Here is a 23,070-nt window from a genome sequence, read left to right on the forward strand (position 1 = left end):
CTGTTCTTCTCCCTGTTTGGCTGAGCCGCAAAGTCCAATGACTATCGAAGATCTTTTCACTTAGTCCTCTGAGAAGTCCCGAAGCAGCCTCCAGCAGCGCGTCTCACTCCGATGATTCGTCCCACAACTACGGCAGGACGAATCTTTCAGAGTCTTTAATTGCCTACGGGTTCTGTTTCTTTGGCCAGGGAACATCTTCCAACCCGCATTTGGTCTCATAGCTAACAGCGAAAACAGCCCTTTTCACTCTGCTAACTGCAGCAGCTGTTCCCTGTTTTTCCCTCTCTCTCTCTCTGGGACTCTGTTGAAATTCTCTGAGAACTAAATCTGCAATAGCAAAAATATCTGCCTCTCCCTTTGTGTTCAAGCATATTTATTTCAATAGCTCTGATCTGGGACCCCCCCCAGTCCCCATGGTAACCAGGTCACACCAGCTTATCGCCAGGCAGAACTAGCAGGAAGTCACATGTCCCTTTTCATTACGTCATTTTACCTTGAATTTAGGGACAGTCTAAAATATAAACCATCTTATAAAACCTTGCATTCTTAACACCTGCCCCCAAAAGATGAAAAATCATTTATGAAATAATTTTTCTACAGCACTATCAAAATTTAACTTCGTAAACACCTCATCAATTACCAAATACAATACAAACAATATTCTCTCCCTTGTTGTCATGTTTCACCATTAAACAGTCTGTCTTGGTAGTGTTATAAGGCTTATGCTGTCATACCAAATCTCATGTAACTATTTGGATTTAAAGCTCAGCTTAGATGAGTTCTTGGAATTCCACCTCTCTTCTGAACGAGAGTTCTTTTAACTACTGCTGGCTTCACATTTCATCAGTTGGAGTAGCAAATCTCTTTTCTGATTTTGAGTACGTTTCTATGTCCTGGGTTAGAAAATCTATTCTTGATTCGGCCTGGTTAAATTTGTCCAGATCAACATTGCTGATTTAGAATCATAGAAACATAGAAAATAGGAGCAGGAGTAGGCCATTCGGCCCTTCGAGCCTGTTCCGCCATTCATCATGATCATGGCCAATCATCCAACTCAATAGCCAACTCCCGCTTTCTCCCCATACCCTTTGATCCCATTTGCCACAAGAGCTATATTTAACTCCTTCTTGAAAACATACAATGTTTTGGCCTCAACTACTTTCTGTAGTAGCGAATTCCACAGGCTCACCACTCTCTGGGTGAAGAAATTTCTCCTCATCTTAGTCCTAAATGGCCTACCCAGTATCCTCAGACTGTGACCCCTGGTTCTGGACTCCCCCACCATTGGGAACATCCTTCCTGCATCTACCCTGTCTGATAATCCCTCAGGCTTTCTGGTACCTTTTTAGGCGTGAACCGCAAACCCAGAAGAAACTCTCTGTCATAATGCTTCTTAACCTCTAGACTCAGAAATTCCCTTTGTTCTTCTTTAAACTCAGACACTGCATTGTCATCTGGTTGTTGACCTCTTAACACAGTCTCTGAACCACCCCATTCAGGTTTAACTCCTGATTTCCACTCTCATGGCTACAGGTTGTTTTAATGTCCAAGCCTGTAAAGAAAGTCCCAAGCAGCTATACGGCTGAATTATCCTTCTCCTGTGTAAATGCAGGGTTGCATTTATATTTAAATTCGTTTCCATGATTTGTACCTCCAGTGTTCTCCAGGAGATGCAGATTTAATACTGCCTCCTTCTGTGCAAGCGGTTCATTCTTTTGCCAAGTAAAATCTTCTTGAAGAACCTCATAAAAAATCTTGATACCCTTTTTGTAATCAGTTCATGAATTCTTTTAAATTCTTTAAAAAAATTTTCCCGAGCACATGCTTTTCCTGATTCTTTTCTCGCAAGAGCGATCGCTTCGTCATTTGGAAATGTTAATTTACATTAAGAACACAAATCCTTCCTCGTAGCTCTGTGGTATCAATTTTCAGTTGCGGTTAAGTCTTTCAGTTTCAGAACACTTCTTTCCTTTGTTCCATCATCAGGTTTAAGTGCTGCTGCTGTCTGCTTTGATGTCTCTTGCTTAGGGTCTGCCTATAGACTTAAGTCAGACAGCTTCAATTCATCTCCAGCTGCTCGTACCTCATTGTTATCAGTCTGATGTTCCATTGTCCCTTTAAACTCAGCAATCTCAGCTGTTGTCACTTTGGACACATCCTTATTTGAAACAGTAATTTCCACCGCAGGCTTACAGATAGTCATGAATTTCTGTGCGTCATTTAATTTCTCCTGTACATTTTCAGTTTTAACAACTTCACTGATCTTTTCTGGAACCACTGGAGATGGTAAAACCCTATCTCCAGACAAGTTATTTCCTAATATAAGATCCACACCAATTAACAGGTAGCTTCAACCCAATTTACACAATTACAATACCAGAAATTAAATCACATTTTGTATTAACTTTATGCAACAAAATGGTTAAACAACCTCCATTAAAACCTTAATCAATACATTCTCACATAGCAAACCCCCCACCACTAACGCACAGTGGTAGCACTGTGTACCATCTACAAGTTGTCCTTTGACAGCATTTTCCAAACTCATGACCTCTGCCACCCAGAAGGACAAAGGCAGCAGATGCATGGGAACACCACCACCTGCAAGTTCCTCTCCAAGCCACACACCATCCTGACTTGGAACTATATCATCGTCCCTTCATTGTCACTGGGTCAAAATCCTGGAACTTTTGCAGCAGCTCAAGAAGGCAGCTCACCATCATCACCTCAAGGGCAATTAGGGATGGGCAATAAATGCTGGCCTAGCCCACATCCCGTAAATTAATTTTAAAAAACCAGGCATTCAACATAGGCCACAGTTTTACTTTTCAATTTAGAACAATCTACCTTGATATGTCCCCTTTTATGACAAAAATAACATGTTGGTCCATTGAAATATACATACCCTCCACACTGTCTTTTTTATTACCCTAAGGAGTATCTGTCTTTTCATTTCTGCTATTCCTCACAGTAACCATATTCTATTCATTATCAGACCCCTATCTCTCCAATTTCTTTGTGGGTTTGCATACAGTGGTCCTCTGCTACTCATACGTTAGTGAGACAATTCGTAGTCATCAGCCATTATTGCAGCTGCTCTTATCTTAGGAAATTTATGGTCTTCTAGGCGGGACCTTATTCCTAAAGGAATACTATTTTTAAATACTTCCATTAGCATTACTTCTCTAAGGTTTTCAATATCTTGATCAATTGTCATAGCTCTATACCACCTAACAAATATCATTTCTATTTCTCTAGAAAATTCCGCAGAAGTCTGATTCTGTTTCTTCCCTAAATTTCTAATCTTTTGCCATTATACCTCTGACAGTAACTCATAGGCATTGAGAACAGCATTCTTCACTGTGTCATAATCATGACATTGTATATCTGAAAGAGAGCAATATGCTTCTCACCAAGAATCTAATGCTTTTGCCATGAACATGCTTTGCAATGAAACTGTCTAACTCTCCTGCAGTCATTGCAGTTGTGTAGCAATTTTCTCAAATTGCACAAATATATTTCAAGTCACTCCTCAATGAATGTAGCCCCTTTCCCTGAAATGAGGCATCACATTGAAATGTTGATTATTCTCAGGTAACTTAATTTCAGCACACAGAATCACAGTTCAGAAGAGGCCCTTAGGCCCATCATGTCCGCACTGACACGTGAGAAACACCTGACCTACCTACCTAATCCCATTTACCAGCACTTGGCCCGTAGCCTTGAATGTTATGACGTGCCAAGTGCTCATCCAGGTACTTTTTAAAGGATGTGAGGCAACCCGCCTCCACCACCCTCCCAGGCAGCGCATTCCAGACCGTCACCACCCTCTGGGTAAAAAAGTTTTTCCTCACATCCCCCCTAAACCTCCTGCCCCTCACCTTGAACTTATGCCCCCTTGTGACTGACCCTTCAACTAAGGGGTACAGCTGTTCCCTATCCACCCTGTCCATGCCCCTCATAATCTTGTACACCTCGATCAGGTCACCCCTCAGTTCTCTCTGCTCCAACGAAAACAACCCAAGTCTATCCAACCTCTCTTCATAACTTAAATGTTTCATCCCAAGGCAACAACCTGGTGAATCTCCTCTGCACCCCCTCCAGTGCAATCACATCCTTCCTATAATGTGGTGACCAGAACTGCACACAGTACTCCAGCTGTGGCCTCACCAAGCTTCTATACAACTCCAGCATGACCTCCCTACTTTTGTAATCTATGCCTCGATTGATAAAGGCAAGTGCCCCATATGGCTCATTGCACCATCCCACTAACATGCCCCTCCGCCTTCAGAGATCTATGGTCACACACACCAAGGTCCCTTTGTTCCTCAGATCTTCCTAGTGTCATGCCGTTCATTGAATACTTCCTTGTCAAATTACTCCTTCCAAAGTGTATCACCTCACACTTTTCAGGGTTAAATTCCATCTGCCACTTATCTACCCATTTGACCATCCCATCTATATCTTCCTGTAGCCCAAGACATTCAACCTCACTGTTAACCACCCGGCCAATCTTTGTGTCATCCACAAACTTACTAATCCTACCCCCCACATAGTCATCTATGTCGTTTATATAAATGACAAATAATACGGGATCGAGCACAGATCCCTGTGGTATGACACTGGCTTCCAGTCACTAAAGCATTCTTCTGTCATCACCCTCTGCCTCCTACAACTAAGCCAATTTTGAAACCACCTTATCAAATTACCCTGTATCCCATGTGCCTTTGCCTTCTTTATAAGTCTCCCATGTGGGACCTTGTCAAAGGCTTTGCTGAAATCCATATAAACTACAGCAACTGCACTACCCTCATCTACACACCTGGTCACCTCCTCAAAAAATTCAATCAAATTTGTTATGCATGACCTCCCTCTGACAAAGCCATGCTGACTATCCCTGATCAAACCTTGCCTCTCCAAGTGGAGATAGATACTCTCCTTCAGAAATTTCTCCAATAGTTTCCCTACCACTGACATGAGACCCACTGGCCTGTAGTTCCCTGCCTTATCCCTTCAGCCCTTCTTAAGTAGCGGAACCACATTAGCTGTTCTCCAGTCCTCTGGCACCTCCCCCGTGGCCAGAGAGGGATTAAAAATTTGGGTCAGAGCCCCTGCGATCTCCTCCCTTACCTCCCTCAGCAGTCTGGGACAGAAATCATGAGGACCTGGAGATTTGTCCACTTTTAAGCCTGTCAACACCTCCAATACCTTGTCACTCCCTATATCAATTTGCTTAAGAACCTCGCAGTCTCTCTCCCTGAGTTTGATACCTTCATCCTCATTCTCTTGGCTGAAGACAGACGTGAAGTATTCATTCGACACTCTAGCGATGTCCTCTGGCTCCACCCATAGATTGCCCCCTTGGTCCCTTATGGGCCCTACTCTTAACCTGGTTATCCTCTTCCCATTGATATACTTATAGAATATCTTGGGATTTTCCCTACTTTTACCAGCCAGAGCTTTCTCATATCCCCTCTTTGCTCTCCTAATTGCTTTCATAAACTCCACCCTGCACTGTCTGTATTCCACTAATGCCTCTGCTGATTTGCTTCCCTTGTACCTGCTAAAAGCCTCTCTTTTCTATCTCATCATAACCTGAATATTTCTGGTCATCCATGGTTCTCTGGGCTTGTTACTCCTTCCTATCAGCCTAGAGGGAACATGTTGAGCCTGCACCTTCCCCATTTCCTTTTTGAACACCCCCTGCTGTTCCTCTGTAGATTTCCCCACAAGTAACTGTTCCCAGTCTACCTTAGCCAGATCCTGCCTTATTTGATTAAAATCCACTCTCCCCCAGTCCAAAACATTTTTTTGCAACTTGTCTATTTCTTTGTCCATAACAAACTTAAACTGTACCATGTTGTGGTCGCTATCACTAAAATGCTCACCCTCCACCACCTCAGCCACCTGTTCAGCTTTATTCCCCAGAATTAGGTCCAGCAATGCACCGTACCTTGTTGGACCCTCTACATATTGGCCTAAAAAGTTCTCCTGTACACATTTCAAGAAATCCACACCATCCAAGCCCTTAACACTATGTCTATCCCAATTAATGTTGGGACAGTTGAAATCACCTAATATAATTACTCTATTGTTATTGTTTTTACACACCTCCACAAATTGTGCACATATTTGCTCCTCAATTTCCCGCTGACTATCTGGGGGTCTATAATAAACACCTAATAATGTGGCTGCCCCTTGTTTATTCCTAAGCTCTACCCACAAAGCTTCATTTGATGCCCCCTCCAAGATATCATCTCTTTCTTACTGCAGTAATGGACTCCTTAACTAATAATGTTACACCTCCGCCTCTTTTACCCCCTTCCCTGTCTCGCCTGAAGATTCTATATCCCGGAATGTTGAGCTGCTAATCCTGCCCTTCACTCAACCACGTCTCAGTGTTGGCTACTATATCACAATTCCACGTGTCAATCCTTACCCTTAACTCATCCGTTTTACCTGTAATACTCCTGGCATTAAAGTAGAGGCCATCCAGCCTTGCCTTACTCTCTTGAAGCTTATTGCAGCTGTACTCTCTCTGACTTGATTGTTTTAATGTATTATGATGTGTCCCTATTCTGCTAACATTCTGTGTCCCCTGCTGAATTAGTTTAAACTCCTCCCAACAGCACTAGCAAACATGCCCGCAAGGTTGTTAGTCCTGCTCTGGTTCAGATGTAGACCGTCCTGTTTGTACAGGCCCCACCTTGCCCAGAAACACTCCCAGTGATCCAGGAATCTAAAACCCTCCCTCCTGCACCAACTCTTAAGCCACGTATTCATCTGCACTATTCCCTACATGTCCAAGTTCAGAGAGGAGTGCTTACTCTGCTCAATGGTTAGCAGCCAATATACTGTTTACCTTGCTCCAGTCTAAGGCCTTCACCACCACGCTTCCTCCCCGCCCCTCTCCACCAAACCCTGGAACCACAACAACACCTTCACAGAGGCATCAGGACCACGCACGGTGACAGTGGTGCATAATGCGGCTTTGAACCTCAGAGGTACTCTCAAGGCTCAAGCACTTTCGAGCCTTCCCTGTACCTCCTTTGCCCACTAATACATAGATTGAGGACTTAATCACCCTTGTGGATCTCAAGAGGTCATTTAGCCTCTTCCTGCATTGCCTCCAGTTTCGAGGCATGACACCGATGCTGCCACTTATGTCACTTATGTCCAGGCAAATCAGGTAATTGAGGGAGGTCTCCTCTTCCTGTCAGTTGGCATCAGGACCCCAAGCCTGGTGGATACAGGCTGGAGGAGGGCATAGAGGGAGTCATCAAAATATGGGGCAGTTCTGGACCTTCTTCACTGCCTTTTCTCTCACTCCCTTGTCTTGGCCGTCTACGGAGAAAAACATGTTAGAACGAAGCAGCTGCTTAGTTTTCAAATCTTAACATTATGTGGATGATCAGATTTCATGCCATCTGTGTTCACTGGCAAAAACTCAACACTTAACTCAAAACCTCTGCAGAATTTGACACATTTTTCAGAATAACATACGATGCCTGATAATCTTGCCGAAAACAAACACTTCCTTCTGGCTTTGACATTTAGAAAATCACTGTTATGGTTATGGCCGCTGGACATCCTGCCCTCCAGCTTGGATCAGATGTCGAGAATGACAGTGTGGCGAATTTGCAGGTTTTAATAGCCACTAATTGGGCTATTGCCATTTTATATGGCGAGCTGCAGTGGCTGGGGTGGGAGTTGGCAACCCACCTATTTCCGGGTGTGAGTCCTGCCCACCGAAATGCGTCATAATATTCAGCCCCATGAATTGAATTTGAGTCATTGTCCAGCTTTCCTGCTACCCCCATGCCGTTCATGTAATTTAAGCTTTTCTCTGTCTTTTCTCCTGGCTTCTTGGTTGGAAGCCAATACACTGTGTACCTTGCTCAAGTCTAAGTTCTTGCCCTGGCTGTTTGCAATTCAACGCTTTTCGTTTCTTTTATTCTTTGAAAATTCTGTGGTTTTTTTCTTCTACTTCACTCTGGAATTTTAATTTCAGTTTTTGCATTTTCTGTTCTTTCCCAAGCCCATATTTTTTCATTTCTTTTTCTAATGCCAGCTGTTTCATTTGCAACTGAGCTCCAGCCAACTCAACCTGTGGGCTTTTGGGATTACTTTTCTCTTCCTCAAAGTTCAGGTGTTGAGTCAATGCTTCAACAATCTCTGCCTTCTTAGTCCTGACTCATAAATCTATTTCAAGTTTCTCTGCCACCGCCTTCAAAATAACCTTCGTTAACTGTTGCAAGGCATTCACAGATAAGTCCTCTCTTTCTAAAAATGTCTGAGCAATGGACTTAACCATGCCAATTGTTCAATGAATGCAGCAAAAGTAAAAAAACTTGAGATATCTTGTTCATTTAAACTCTGGCAAATTCCAGTGTACTCGTTCCCAGCTTCTGGACTCGTATCCCGGATAATTCCGCCAATATGTTGCGATCCCGTAGAAACTGATAACTTTAAGAGAAAGATTTGAATTCTCAGCGACCAACTTTAAAAAAATTGCATGAAAAGATTTTGAGTTTAAAGACTTTTACTGTAACAGTCAAACTAAAATCAGCATAACTAAACATTACATAGTCGGTAACCAATTCCCTAAACTACAGAACAGATTAAGCTTATTAGGGTCTTAACATGACCCATAAGCCCACAAATATATGTTACAGCATGCTCTCTGCAGAATTGCAGTCTTTAAAGCAAACAATCCAAAGTCATTCCCAGCTTCCAATGAGTTCACTTCTGCCCATTTCACTGAGTCATAAGTCCTCTGATCATTGAAGGTCCTTTCCCTTAAACTTCTGAGAATTCCCGAACCAATCTCCAGCAGCATGGCTCACTCTGATGATTCTTCACCTGCTATGCCAGGATGAATCTTTCAGAGGACTTAGAAGTCCACAAGTTCCATCTCTTCGACTAGGGAATATCTTTGTATCCACTTTCTGTCTTGTAGCTAACAGTGAAACCAGCCTTTTACACTTTGCTAACCGCAGAGCAGTTGCGCTCTGTATCCCTCTCTCTCTCTCTCTCTCTCTCTCTGAGATCTCCCTCGCTCTCTGTACACTGAAAGTCTTTGAGACAGTGGGCGGAATTGTCCCAGATTTGCACCAAATGTGGGTAGTGGGCAGGAAAATGGACGTTTTACCTGCTGGCTGCAATGGCGGGTTTTCCAGTTGTATTGTCCCATTCCTGCTTCATTAATTATGCATTCCCAGGAAACATGCCTCGTTGCTGGTGGGGCGGCCCCTGATTGTCACCTCAGGCGTTCAGTAAACCGGGTGCCATATTTAAAGGCCACCCCCTATACAGAGCTAGCACTCTTCAAGGGATAGAAAGCTGTTTGGGACTGATGACTGCCAAACAGAGGAAACATGCTATTCCCAGATTTAGCGATGCCTCCCTTGAGCGCCTACTGGACGCAGTGGAGGCCCACTGCAAAGTCCTGTGCCCCGCTCTGGGCGAAGACTAGCAAGCAAGGTCACCAATCCAGCATGGAAGGCGGTGGCAGCAATGGTCAGGGCCAGCACCTTGCAAAAGTGGACCGCCATCTAGTGCAGGAAGAGGATGAATGGTCTCATTTGTTTCACCAGGGTAAGTCACTCTTCTCATCGTGCTCAACTCAAACAATTACAAACCCACCACTCATTCACAGGGATCTCACGCCTCAAGGGACAACATTACTAACTCTCACACACATCCTCACATCTCTATCAGGCTCATATCCCCTCGAGCTCGCGTCCTCATCCTGTCCATGGCTCTGCTCACCACACAAACATTCCATGCACTGCTCACACTCTCTTCATCTGTTTTCATGCAGAAGAAACTGACTCACAGCAGCAGGGAGAGGTCCCAGACCAGGGATGGAGTGGCCCACATTAGGCCCCTCACTCACTTTGAGGAGCGTGCCGTTGCCTGACTGGTGAGGACGTGGACCTTGCCTGCGGTGACAGTGAGGTTGGTGGTGAACACCCTCGTGAGAATCCTGCATCACATCATCTCTCTCTCAACGCAACTGGGAGTGCTCTCTCTCCTGCTTTTGACTGAAATGCACTAATTATCTCTACTTTGGTTCACAGGGAGCTCTGCCAGGCGACCGACACCATCAGCCACCCAGTCCTTCAGCTCCGTCCAGGTCTGCACCTCCAGCAAAGAGGACGTCTCCTCCATTGAAGAGCTGGAAATAAGCAGCCTGGAAGACCCATCATAGTGCTTATGCACAACCTCCACCAGCACAGAGGCACAGCTCAGGGGGACCTAGATCTAGAGCAATCTGGTGGTCACCGCATGGATACCTGTCCGCTGCAGGAGGAGGCAGGTTCAGTCGAGCTCCCCGGCACTCGGAGGACTGTTGGGGATGAGGAATCTGTGAGGTCCAAGTCAGATGACAAGTCTCTGGATTCGGCCTTCCAACTCATCGTGGAGGATCAGCAGAAGGCAGGGAAACATCACGCAGAGCTGTTGGAAGCCCTCAACAGTGTTGTATGTGAGTCGGAAGAGTGCGTCCGCCTGCTCTCTGATGAAGTGGTGCCCATATGTGTGCGCATGGAGGTCTCCTTGGGAAGGATGGTGGATGCCATGAAGACCCTGGTCCAGCAGAACGTGGAGGTGCGTGCAGACCTGCAGTGGCTTTGCGAGAGGGAAACAGGGCACCTCGATGTCTCTCTGGGTGCTCCTTCCATCAAGGAGTCAGGCTGGGGTCACTGGGCACCCGAAGGGAGGAGGAGCGGCAGCTGGACACCCTTGAGTCATCCACTCAGGAATCTCAGAGGCTGCCCTCTTCCTCTGAGTCCCATTTGCCTGTGACCCCTCAACCTCGTCCTCTGTCACCACAGAGGGAGCAGCAAGAGGGCCCTGGCTCTCCAGAGGACCCATGCTGAAGTAATCAGAGGCAGAAGGTTCAGCCATTGCGCAGGCTGTCTCCACCCCTGCTGCGGATGTCAGGGCAGCACCTAAAAGAAGTCGTAGGCCTAGAAGAGTTAAGAATTTCTAACCCTAAGTGGTTGCTTGGGTGAACGTGTTTTGTCACTTTATAATCTGAAAGGTCTTCCATTTTCACAGAATGATGTGTAATGGTGTCTTTCAGCTTCATTTACAGGCTTCGCGAGTCCTTCCTCTGCATCCACCCCCCAACTCCACTAGTAGTTCAGCTGCATGCAGCCGGACAGGAGTGATTCTGGAGGGAGAAGTGTGTGTGCATGTGGCAGGACCTTTTTGGATCCTCATGCAAGTACTCTCCCTTGCACAGGGAGCCTTCCTCCATCACACTCATCCTAATGACCCTAACGTTTTCAATGGTGGTGCCCACGCATGCGCATGGAGGTCTCCCTGGGAAGGATGCAGGGCGCCATAGAGAACCTGGTCCAGCAGAATGTGCAGGTGCGCGCACTCCATTGTGGCAACGATGGGTGAGTCCCTGCTGTGGCAACGCGAGAGGGAAGTGGGGCACCTTGATGTTCCTCCCGGCACTCCTTCAAGGCTTCCTGGTAGGGTTTTCTTTCAGTTATCCATCTGAGCTGACCTGCATCTCCGCCCACCCACTGATCGCTCTCCCATGCAGCACCTGTGCCCTTCCAACATAATAATGTCACCTGGACATTTCTCCCACTTTCTCCTTCCTCCACCCTTACTCCCTCCTCCACCCTTACTCCCTCCTCCACCCTTACTCCCTCCTCCATCCTTACTCCGTCCTCCACCCTTACTCCTTGCTCCCTCTGCACACCTTCCTCCCTCGGACTCCTTCCTCCCCCTGAACTCTTGACCCTTTCTGAACTCCTTCCCCCCGAACTCCTTCCCCACTCAGAGCTCGTTCCCTTACACCTTCCTCCCCCCCTTACACCTACTTCCTCAGTTGCTGTGTTCTCCCCATTACAACCTCCTCCCCCCATACTCCCTCTCGCTCTCCCAATCTCACCCACCCTGACAGCATTGTTTCCCCCCTCCCAACCACCCCTGAAACCATTGTTCCCCCCTCACCCAACCGACACCACCCCCCGGTACACCTTCCTCTGCCACCCCTCTGGTACACCTTCTTCTCTCAGTCAAACCTAGATCTTCCTCTCCCACCTGCCACCTCCACCACCCCCTCCAACCCTGGTACACCTTCCTCTCCCAGTCAAAGCTATACTACCCTCTCCATCCCATCAACAATCATCCATAGCAGCTCATGGCCAAGTCCCGATGCAGACCCCAGACGTCACCAGTGACCTTCCACTTTCCACAAGCAGCTTTGTGGCAGAGCTGTGTCCGTGAAAATCCACATGCGATACACGTGTTCCTGCAGGGTCCGGTAGCTGTAGGGCTCCAGCAACTTCTGCTCCTCGGATGCCTCTAATGTGAGAAAGGCCCTAACAGTAAGTTCCGACTTATGCACATCACACTTGTCAAGATGTGTCCTGGGCCAGTGTGTTTTCCCACTGATGTGCCCGGATGATCCAGTGTGGGGGGATGATTCTGTCAAGCAAGGCTTATAATGATATGCAGATGTATTACAATGAGGTTCACAACGTGTGGCGGTGGGAAAGGCCATTCACGGGTGGAGCAGGCAATCACAAACTGGTTTCATGACTTTTTGAAACCGATTTTTGGCGTTCTTGCCATATTGTCCGCTCACATTTGCCATGACGCCCGAAACCAACAGGGTCGGAAAATTCTGGCCAGTAAGCCTGCAATAGCAAAATCATCTGCCTCTCCCTTTGGGTTCAGGTGTTAAACCTGGCACGTGCATTTCAATAGCACTGACCTGGGCCCATGGTAACCAGGTGACATCAGCTTACTTCTCGGAGGTCACATGTCCCATTTTACCTTGTATTCAAAGAGACAGTCCAAAACATAACCATCTTATAAAATCTTGCATTCTTAACACAGTTCATATCCCTCTTTAATTTGTAATGTTTATTATGAATGGATTAGAAATGGTGACTAGACTAGAATGCAAATATTGTACATTAAATTTTAAATAGAATTGTTGGTGTGAGGCAGAATTCCATAAATAGTGTGTGACTGGTATTCACAATATTGATAGTAATATTCTAAACTTTTCCCAACAGTTGGCTTATTTATCAAAAGCCTAACTTTGAAGGTGATAAAATTGCTTTGGAGGAAGGTATGCTGGAGCTTTCAGATATTTGGGGAAAGGAGATAGCTGAAGACAGTTGTGATGATGCACTCACCTCTACCCCTAAAGAATCTCTTATTGGCTCTATAAGAAGAACAGTCAAAGTAAGTGTGCCTTGCAAGTATTTCATCAAAAATAAACTGGTTATTGATGAACATGTTGGATTTGATTTATTGCCAGTTACAAATGCTTTTGACTTTTCAGTTGAATGTCAGAAGGTTTGATGACTATGTTTTATCTGCCCATATTCTACCTTTTTTCTATTATCCATGTCTTGGCAATCTTTCTTTTAACAAACCACTTGCTGCCCTGGGATAAGAAAAATGCATTGTTGAAATGGTTGTCAATTAATTTGGGAGGGGACTATGAGAGGGCAGAGAGGAGGGAGTGAAATAATCTGATAGTGGATAAAGGCAGTGGTAAGGTGTAACAGCAAGCCTGTGGTATGCAAACTCTGGCCTCTGGGTCATGCATGCATCATGAGTACCTAGATACCAACCCCTGAAGTGCCTCAGTATTCTGACATAAAGCAAGGTAAGATCAATCATCGATCCAGAGAGCAGTGGAGGCTGGGCCATTGAATATTTTTAAGGCTGGGTTAGATTTTTGACTGATAAAGGGGGGTCAAAGGCTATTGGGGGTAGACAGGAAAGTAGAGCCCCAATCAAATCAGCTATGATCTCATCAAATGGTGGAGCACGCTTGAGGGGCTGAAAATCTTGTTCCTGCTCCTAACTCCTATGCATGTGCATTTCCACTCCTAATCATCCAATGACACCTGTGGTAAAATGGTTACTTTTGGGTGTTTAGTGAGGACTGGGTTGTGCTAATTTAAGTTGCCCTCCCATGGTAAAATGCCATGCACATAAGGAAAAAGAAATTTGTTTTTAACCATTGTGTATTGTTTTTATAAAAAGAAACAATTCAAGCAATTGCCTATATTGATTGTCAAGGCTTGCACATGAATGGCCACTAGGAGTAGGAAGGGAGAAAGAAATTGGAAGAAGTAGCAAAATCAAAGCAATTCGAGAAATGTCAGCGACAAGAAAGGAGCCTTAAAAGATAAATTTTAACCAGAAAAGCTAATGTCAAGAAAGAAGGTATCCAGTGGAACAAAATAGTAGAAACTGAGCTAATATAAGAAATGAAAGTGAAAGCAAGAGCCGATGGATTCAGGACTGAAATAGGAAAACAATGGCCCAAAGCTTCCGAGGAGTGGTAGTAACATCGGATTGCCACTCCGCTCCTACTTTGCTTCACCATGCCAGAGTTCCGCATTTCCGGCTGGGATTTCTGATCCTGGATTCTCCAGAAATGTGGTGCATAACTTAAATGGAGCTGCTTCTTTGTGGTGCTGGATTGTCAGGGGAAAGACAAGCTACATCTCCTTTTTGCAACACTAGCTGCCCTATTCTGGTAAGTAAAGCGTTTAAATGTCCCAAAGCTTCTTTGAAAAGCTAGGGAGAGAAGGCGAATTTGTAGGGGGATAGGGTGAGTAAGGTAAGTGGGTAAAGGGGTAGGTGGCTAGGGTGGAAGGTGGGAAGGGGGGAGGTGGGGGAGGGGGTAGTGTGGTAGGTGGGTGAAATGGGTAGGTGGATCTGGGGTGGTCGGGTTGGAAGGGGTTGTCAGGTCGGTGTGAGTCAGGTAGGGTAGGGAGAGAGTCGGGGAGTTGGGGGGGTGTCGGGTGGTGGGGGCTAGTCAGGTTGAGTGAGGGGGGTGCGGGAGGTGGGAGATGGGTTCAGGGGGAGGCGAGGGGTCACCAGGCTAGTTGGAGGGTCGGGGCAGGGGGTGGTTGAGGGCCGTGCGTGGAGTCGGATGGGACCGTCAGCGTGAGAGATTGGGGTCAGGAGTTAGACTAGGTCTGTATAATGTTTTCTGGGTAACTATCCAGGTAAGTAAGTAACTGTTCAAAGACTCCGACTCTAACTCAGAGTACGAAACTTTTTTGGAGGGTCCCAGGAAGCAGGGGAATTGCCCATCAGAAGTACAGACTTCCCAGGCAGTACCTATGGAGTCAGTGGAGTAGGACATCCAAGGAGTCCTGTAGCGCATTCCCAGGGTACGTCCAGTCTCCAACTATCCAGAGATTGGAAGACCTGGGCCAATGAATCATGATGCTGACAAATTGTGACTGCTGAACTAATCTGTGGTGTGGAGAGACAGCAAGTCATGTTGTCACTGATTTAAATATGAAAAGTAGCTATGAGTAGGAAATAGAATTTCAGTCCGGTACAAAGTTTGTGAAATGTTGAACCATTTGTTGATAGGTAACCTTGGGAAGGTGTAAAGTTTGATGTAAAGCTTATAGGTCCTTTTGTTCTTGACGTTGTAAGGTCTTCAAGGCAAAATAAACAACAGGTATTACATAGGCTGGAGGAGAAAAAGGGAATGAGAGAATAAATTATTCTCAATGTTTGAAGTTGCTGAATCTGGTTGGTGGAAGAAAACCTAAGCGTATTGGTTGATCCGTTTTGGAGGGGGCTGAAAGATGAAGAGGAAAGGGAGGGGAAGACCAACCAAAAGTAAACCTGAAATTGCATATTTCAAATCCAAATGAAAAGAAAAAGTATAAGTCTGGAAATAACCAAACAACCTGTTCTGTTGTACTGGACTCGGTTTATCACCACGTTTTCCAGAATTTAATGTTGGAGGAAAATGTCACAAATTTGCCTGCAGTACCTGTATCTGTGAAATAGAGGTGGTGTAAAAATATAAATACAATGGCACCAATTCCAGCAATATTTTATTTATTTGACAGTAGGCATGACATCCTGTATAATAATGCTTTGACTCATGCCAGCATGTTTTGAGATCATCGTGCTCTAAAGCTTTCTTGTTGGGCGCCAATTAATTACAGAGAATATGATGGCCTGAAGAATTCATTTGTTACTTTTTCAGAAGTGGGGTTTACCAGAAATTGATTTATGTACAGAACTACATGGTTTGGGAAAGAAAACAACATATGTTGATGACATGGAAGAAATACAGATATATGGGATTCTGGAGCCAGCATTATCCCTTGAAGTATATTCGGGCACGTAAGTAGAATGTTCCGATCCTAAACATATTGTTGAACTGACAGAAAGTGAATTTTACCTGAACGCTTCTGCCTGTGCCTGCTATACAAGAATTATGCTTTTGAATAAGAATATTATTCAGCTGAAATTGTCCCCACAGTAATTTTGCAACTGTAACTCGGTGAAAAAGACTGTAATGTTCAAGAAATCGCATAAGTTAGCAAAAGAATAAAGTTGTATTGATGGAATGAATGATGTATGATCTTAGTCCTCTTAATTTATAAGGAAAGTTGGAGTCTGCCAAACTGCTGCACTGAGTACAGCTTTTTGTTTAAGCATTTGAGATCAGTTATTTTAGTGCTTTAATTTGAGTTCTGGGATATTGAAATTCATGATCTGGGTCTGAATGTTTACAAAGCTCATTCTGCTCTTTTATCTGGGCAGCAGGCTCATAAAGCAAGGCTTCTGTGGGGCTACATGTCTGTTGTTGGAATTTAGTAGATGGATTAAGCAAGGCATTTTTTTTGTGAGAGATGCAAGTTACAAGTTTTAAAAAAAACCTGGAATTAAAAATCTGATGATAACCATTAAAACCATTGCCGATTGTCATAAAAACCTATCTGGTTCACTGATGCCCTTCAGGAAAAAAATCTGTCGTCCTTACCTGGTCTGGCCTACATGTGACTCCAGACTCACAGCAATGTGGTTGACTCTTAAATACCCTCTGAACAAGGGCAATTAGGGATGGGGCAATAAATGCTGGACTAGGCAGCAACGTCCTCATCCCATGAACAAATAAAAAAAAACAACTGCTGAGTGTCCCAGTTCAGCCTTATAGAAACCTCCCACAACTCACTATGACCCCCTGTCAGGTATAGCAGTTTTAAGGAGGTCATTCCTGAAAACATTCTTGATAAGCCTTAAGCAGTAGATTAGATGGTAGATGGTTAGACAATTGCACAGCAAAGTTTTTATCAGTTTTTTAGAATTTCTGTGCTACATTTGTGGAGGGATGTGTACAGTGGGAAAAGTAAATATATGCTAAATATATATCCTTTTATAAAGATATATAATTTACTTTTTAAGTGGTTAACTTGAAAGGTTTGAGTAATTTCTCCCCACATCAGACACTAATTTGCTTATTAAAACTATGATGGTAGCTGATACATACCAACATATGTATTAAGAACAGGAGTAGGCCATTCACATGTAGATGACTGTATGAAATTCAGGCTTGAGGAGCCTAATGGTTGTTGGTATAGTTGAAAACTCCTGGAGTATAAAAATGGCACCCAGTTTGTAGACATTGTACTGGAATCTCAACTAAAACAGCACCATTATAAATTATTAAGTTGCTTAAAGATTGGCTTTTTTCTTCGTTTTTGCTTCTCCTGCTTTAGCTGTGTTGGCATCACAGGCTAATAGCTATATTCCGCCAACATTTACATGGATAATACTAGCTAAACCAGCCATGACCTGCTGAAATGGTGGTCCTGATAATGAAAAATTATAAATGGAACTAATCCAAAGCTGGCTCTTGAAGATTTCAAGTGATAGGGCTGTGATTATATCCTTTGGCAGCTTGTTCCATTGTGGGATTGCCCTTGGGAAGAAAAATTACAAAGTTAGAGCACAACAGGCATACCGTTATTCATGCAAAGTAATCTCACACACAGCCCTTATTATCACTGGAAGTCTCAGCACTGGGCAGTTTCATGTGTAACCTCAGATCTCAAGGATGCAGTGAGTGCTTCAGGTCCAAAGGGCAAAGTTCAGCAGAACTCGGGAGGAAAAAAATAACTATCTAAAATAATTCTACAATTGGTTAACCCTTCTAGGGATAATAAAACAATTTTCAATAGTTCAAAAATTAATGAATCCATTTTGTGTGCATGTCTCATGATGATATAATTATACAAATGATCTCTGATAAAGTTTAGGGGGTGTGGGTATGGCTCAGTCTTAAAATTTGTGAGCAATTCCCCACATGTTCGGTTGCTAGAATGTGATGTGCTGTTAGATACTAAGGCTTTACTCTTAATCTACCAGTGCAATTTCCTGAATATTACAGCTTCTTTGAAACAAATCCTAGCCAGGAAAAATATATTGCTAATTGCAATACAAGAACAGTTTTTCTTTGTGTTAGTCAACTCTGGAAAATGCATTTGGTATGTACAGGAATCTGTGACTCTCCTTATTTCCCCAGTTTACTGGGTTAAGTGGAATGGTGTTTTCCAATGTCATTGAACTTTGAATACAATAGGTTCAAGGACCAAATGGTCAACTTACTTTTATATATAAAAAAGTTCATCTCATTTCATGTTATGGGTTTTAGCCACTACAGTATTACATTTTGATATTGATATTTTTAGATTTCATAGACCAAAAGTTATATGTGAAGCATTGCTTCCTCTAAGCATTGAGTTAAATCAGAAATTCGTTGCAGTAGATAGATTTAAATCCATACAAATGTTCCACTGAAGCACGAAATGATTGCTTGTGCAAATGTGGTTTATAAGTAGTTATGAAGGATTGAAAATGGAACTTGTAATTGAGCAATGTTCCTAAAGACTAAGCATGTTGTTTCCTGATTGATGAGCACATCGAAATTTTGCAAGGAAATGATTTGTGCAGAGATTCCAGGCGCACCCTGGCAGTCAGCATTCCTTGCAACGACTAAGAGCCCATTCACTACTCTGTTCATGGTACAAGCTGATTACTTTCATGTTAGTTCTCAGTCGTTTGAGAGTGTTATCTTTCTGGTCAAGATAAAAAAGTTTATGGGCAGAATTTCTGCCCACCGGGCAGGCGGGCCCGACCCAATCTCCAGCGGGTGGGGAGCCGATCCGGCGGGCCCCACCGCCATTTTAAGTGGGTGGGTCAATTGAGGCCCGCCTGGCGGGAAGCGCTATGCGCTTCCTGTGCGGGCGGGGGGGCGATTCCTCAAATGTGAAAGTGCGCTCTTTCACGCATGCGCATGAAGGAGCGCACATCTCCCTGAGGCTAAGTGCTGCCTCAGGGAGATCGCTGACAGTTGTATAAACATTAAAAATAGAGAAAAAAAATCCTTAACATGTCCCCCTCATGTAACAATGTCACACGAGATGGGACATGTTAATAAATTTCATTAAAACTTTATTCAACTTTTTAAATCCCTGCATGAAACCTCATCCCGCCGATGGATGAGGTTTCATGTTTTTTCTATTCGCCGCTGGGGCTCCTGGCCTGCCCGCCAACCTTAAGGTTGGACGAGCAGGTCCTTTAATTGTTTCAATGATCCTGTCAATGGCCTCAATTAGCCATTGACAGGTCGGCGGGCATGCAGCTGATTTTGTTGTGCCCCCCACCTTCCTGAAGATTTAAATGGGGTGGGATCACATCGGGGGTTCCGCACGATGTCATCCCATGTCATTTCGTGCGTCGGCGAGCGGGCCCCGCCCCCTGCTCGCCAACGGCAAAATTGAGCCCTATTTTACATTTGCCTTAGTTAGACAATTGCATGGCAAAGCTTTTACCTGTTTTTAAAAAAATTTCTGTGCTACATTTGTAAAGAGATGTGTGCAGTGGGAAAAGTAAATATATGCTAAATATATATCCTTCGATAAATTTTTATAATTTGCTTTATAAGTGGTTAACTTGAAAGATTTGAGTAATTTCTCCGAAAATCAGACACTAATTTGCTTATTATAACTATGATGGTAGTTGATACATACCAACATACGTATTATGAGCAGGAGTAGGCCATTCTGTCCCTCAAGCCTGCCCCGCTATTCAGTAAGATCATGGCTGATCTGATTGTAACCTCAACTCCACATTCCGAACTCCTCCCAATAAACTTTGACTCCCTTTTTTTTTCATTCATACATGGGACGTGGGCTTCGCTGGCTGGGAAAGTTTATGGGAAAGTTTATGTCCCATCCCTAGTTGCCTTTGAGAAGGTGGCAGTGAGCTGCCTTCTTGAACTGCTGTAGTCCATGTGGTGTAGGTACACCCACTGTGCTGTTAGGAAGGGTGTTCCAGGATTTTGATCCAGCGACAGCGAAGGAACGGCGATATATTTCCAAGTCAGGATGATGAGTGACTTGGAGGTGAAATTCCAGATGGTGGTGTTCCCATTTATCTGCTGCCCTTGTCCTTCTAGGTGGTAGTGGTTGTGGGTTTGGAAGGTGCTGTCTAAGGAGCCTTGGTAAATTCCTGTAGTGCATCTTGTAGATGGTACACACTGCTGCTACTGCGCTTCAGTGGTGGAGGGAGTGAACTTTTGTGGATGTGGTGCCAATCAAGCGGACTACTTTGTCTTGGATGGTGTCCAGCTTCTTCAGTGTTGTAGGAGCTGCACTCATCCAGACAAGTGGGGAGTATTCCATCACATTCCTGACTTGTGCCTTGTAAATGGTGGACAAGCTTTGAAGAGTCAGGAGGTGAGCACAATTCCTAGCCTCTGACCTGCTCTTGTAGCCACAGTATTTATATGGCTAGTCCAGTTCAGTTTCTGGCCAATAGTAACCCCCAGGATGTGGGGGATTCAGTGATGGCAATGCCATTGAACATCAAGGAGCGATGGTTGGATTCTTTCTTGTTGGAGATGGTCATTTCCTGGCACTTATGCACCACGAATGTTACTTGCCACTTGTCAGCCCAAGCCTGGGTGTTGTCCAGGTCATGCTGCATTTGGACATGGACTGCCTCAGTAGCTGAGGAGTCACAAATGGTGCTGAACATTGTGCAATCATCAGCGAACATCCCCACTTCTGACCTTATGATGGAAAGTGGGTCATTGATGAAGCAGCTGAAGATGGTTGGGCCTAGGACACTACCCTGAAGAACTCCTGCAGTGACGTCCTAGAGCTGAGATGATTGACCTCCAACAACCACAACCATCTTCCTTTGTGCTAGGTATGACTCCAACCAGCGGAGAGTTTCTCCCTGATTCCCATTGACCCCAGTTTTGCTAGGGCTCCTTGATGCCACACTCAGTCAAATGCTGCCTTGATGTCAAGGTTAGTCACTCTCACCTCACTTCATTTAAATGGCCAGCTCCCTCTGTAAGCCACACGTGAGCGAACCCTGGCCCAACTGCATTCCCGTCCCTGCGAAGATAGGAAATGCTTTGTTCAGGGGCTGGGCTTATGGTTTTCGGTCATTTCTGCTATTTTCATCACAACAGGGAGCCCCTTCATTTTGGTGAAAATCTGGGCCCAAATGTTTGACCATGTTTCCTTATCTTCACCTTCACATCTATTTTTTTGCACCTCTCATTGGGAGTGTTTTCCACGTTAAAATTATTACTGTATATAAAAGCTTCTCTTGGTTTCTAATGAATTCCTCTGGCTTCTGCTGTTCTTGACTTGGATATTGGGAAAATTTATAATCCACATGGGCTGCAGTGCTTCAGAACAAAGGCTCACCACCACCTCCTCAAGAGCAGTAAATGCTGATCTTGCCAATAATGCCCACATCCTGTGAATGAATAAAAAGTTGTTAATACGTTTTTCATTTTTCATTCCCTGAAACCAAACTTACTCCTAAGAATAACGCTTCTGAGGAAAATTATTTTTAACTATCTAAAATTGGTTCCCAATTTCTGTCCCACTTGGAAATGATCAAATATTTTTAACAGGGAAGCTTCAACCATTGGGAAATCATTGGCATGAGTTATGGAACTTGCTTTTGATTACAACGAATGGACAGAAAATCATGGGGTCTTTATAAAATCTGTCTTGTTGACTCATGTTTTTGATCTATTTCCTTAGAGTGTCTTTTCTCTCTTTACAAAATTGGCAGTCCCTGGTAATGACTGCTGAATACTTCCAGTGTTCTTGGCCATTTTATGAGGTCAAACGGAGAGTCCACAACAGTCATCACAACAATGTAATCCATTGCAGTGCAGCTGGCTTTAGTGCAGTTCAACTGATAGATGAAATAATCTAGGGCTTTGATCTTGTTTTGGTCAAGACAAACAACTTAGAGATTTTTGGCTTGGTTGATTGGTACAATGTAGCTTTATTATATCTTTGGACTATTGATAATTTTCCAGTGTTAACCCATTACACTCATTTGAGTAATCTTGTGCCAGTGATACACCTTGATCTTTTCACATAGTAGTGTGTAATGATTGTAGACGATATATGAGATGCTGTTAATGTAATATGGAACATGCCTTTGCAGTATTTGTGGTTGGCTACATATTTATTTTTGTTTTATCCTCTTCACTCTCCCAGCAAGTTTTACCTGGAGATAGCAAACTTCCAGAGAGGACCACAGACTGGTGTTAGTTCCTTCACATGTGAAAATAAGGCCTGTTTCAAGCTTGGGCACTGCAGGCTGATTTTATTTTTTAGCCTCTACCAATATGGTAGCCAGTGCACTTGCAGCTTGCCATATTGGAGCTTATGCGGCCATTTAACACCCCAAAACAAGCTACACAACTGAATTTCTTGGCCTACATGTTTAACAGCTATCAGTGTAACTTGAAGCAGCAGGTCCTTTTATGTGACCCTGGAGCACAATTAACACAAGGCCAAGGTGATTGAAAAAGAAGTTAAAACCACCTTTTTAAGAAAAGGAAATTTGCAACACAGTTTTTATTCATAGCAAAGTGAGTCATATTTACATATTCTATTCTCAAGGCTCCCTAATTGGTATTGACCTACTTGAAACATTGGACGGAATCAGCCAGTCTAATTGGTAGCAGGTGTCCTGGCGGGTGGGGGGAGAGTTTGGTGTGAGGGGCAGAAATTGGTTTCACGCTAGCATGAAATCACAGCGGGATCAACCGATGGCGTCTGCCATGGTGGATCATGAATCCCGCTGGAGGCCGGCGTGAACACGATTTTCATGGGATACAAAATAAGACCCAACCGGAATCGTCCCTTCACGCCCGATTTACCATTAAGCCGGTGGGGAACCACGCCGGCCCACAATGTGCCTGGA

At 44.3% G+C, this 23,070-nt stretch overlaps 1 protein-coding gene across 3 annotated transcripts in view; it reads left to right on the forward strand.

Moving 5' to 3' along the window:
* The window catches only part of crybg1a (crystallin beta-gamma domain containing 1a), a 320,531-nt gene that overhangs the window by 208,836 nt on the left and 88,625 nt on the right, over positions 1-23,070 (forward strand). For all 3 annotated transcript variants that reach the window (XM_078542510.1, XM_078542512.1, XM_078542511.1), the window contains 2 exons: positions 13,053-13,224; positions 16,019-16,158. In XM_078542510.1, coding sequence (XP_078398636.1) covers positions 13,053-13,224; positions 16,019-16,158 — 312 coding nt within the window. The remainder of the gene's footprint in view (positions 1-13,052; positions 13,225-16,018; positions 16,159-23,070) is intronic.

This window comes from Cetorhinus maximus, chromosome 5 (genome assembly GCF_964194155.1).
Source record: "Cetorhinus maximus chromosome 5, sCetMax3.hap1.1, whole genome shotgun sequence".
Lineage (NCBI taxonomy): Eukaryota > Metazoa > Chordata > Chondrichthyes > Lamniformes > Cetorhinidae > Cetorhinus > Cetorhinus maximus.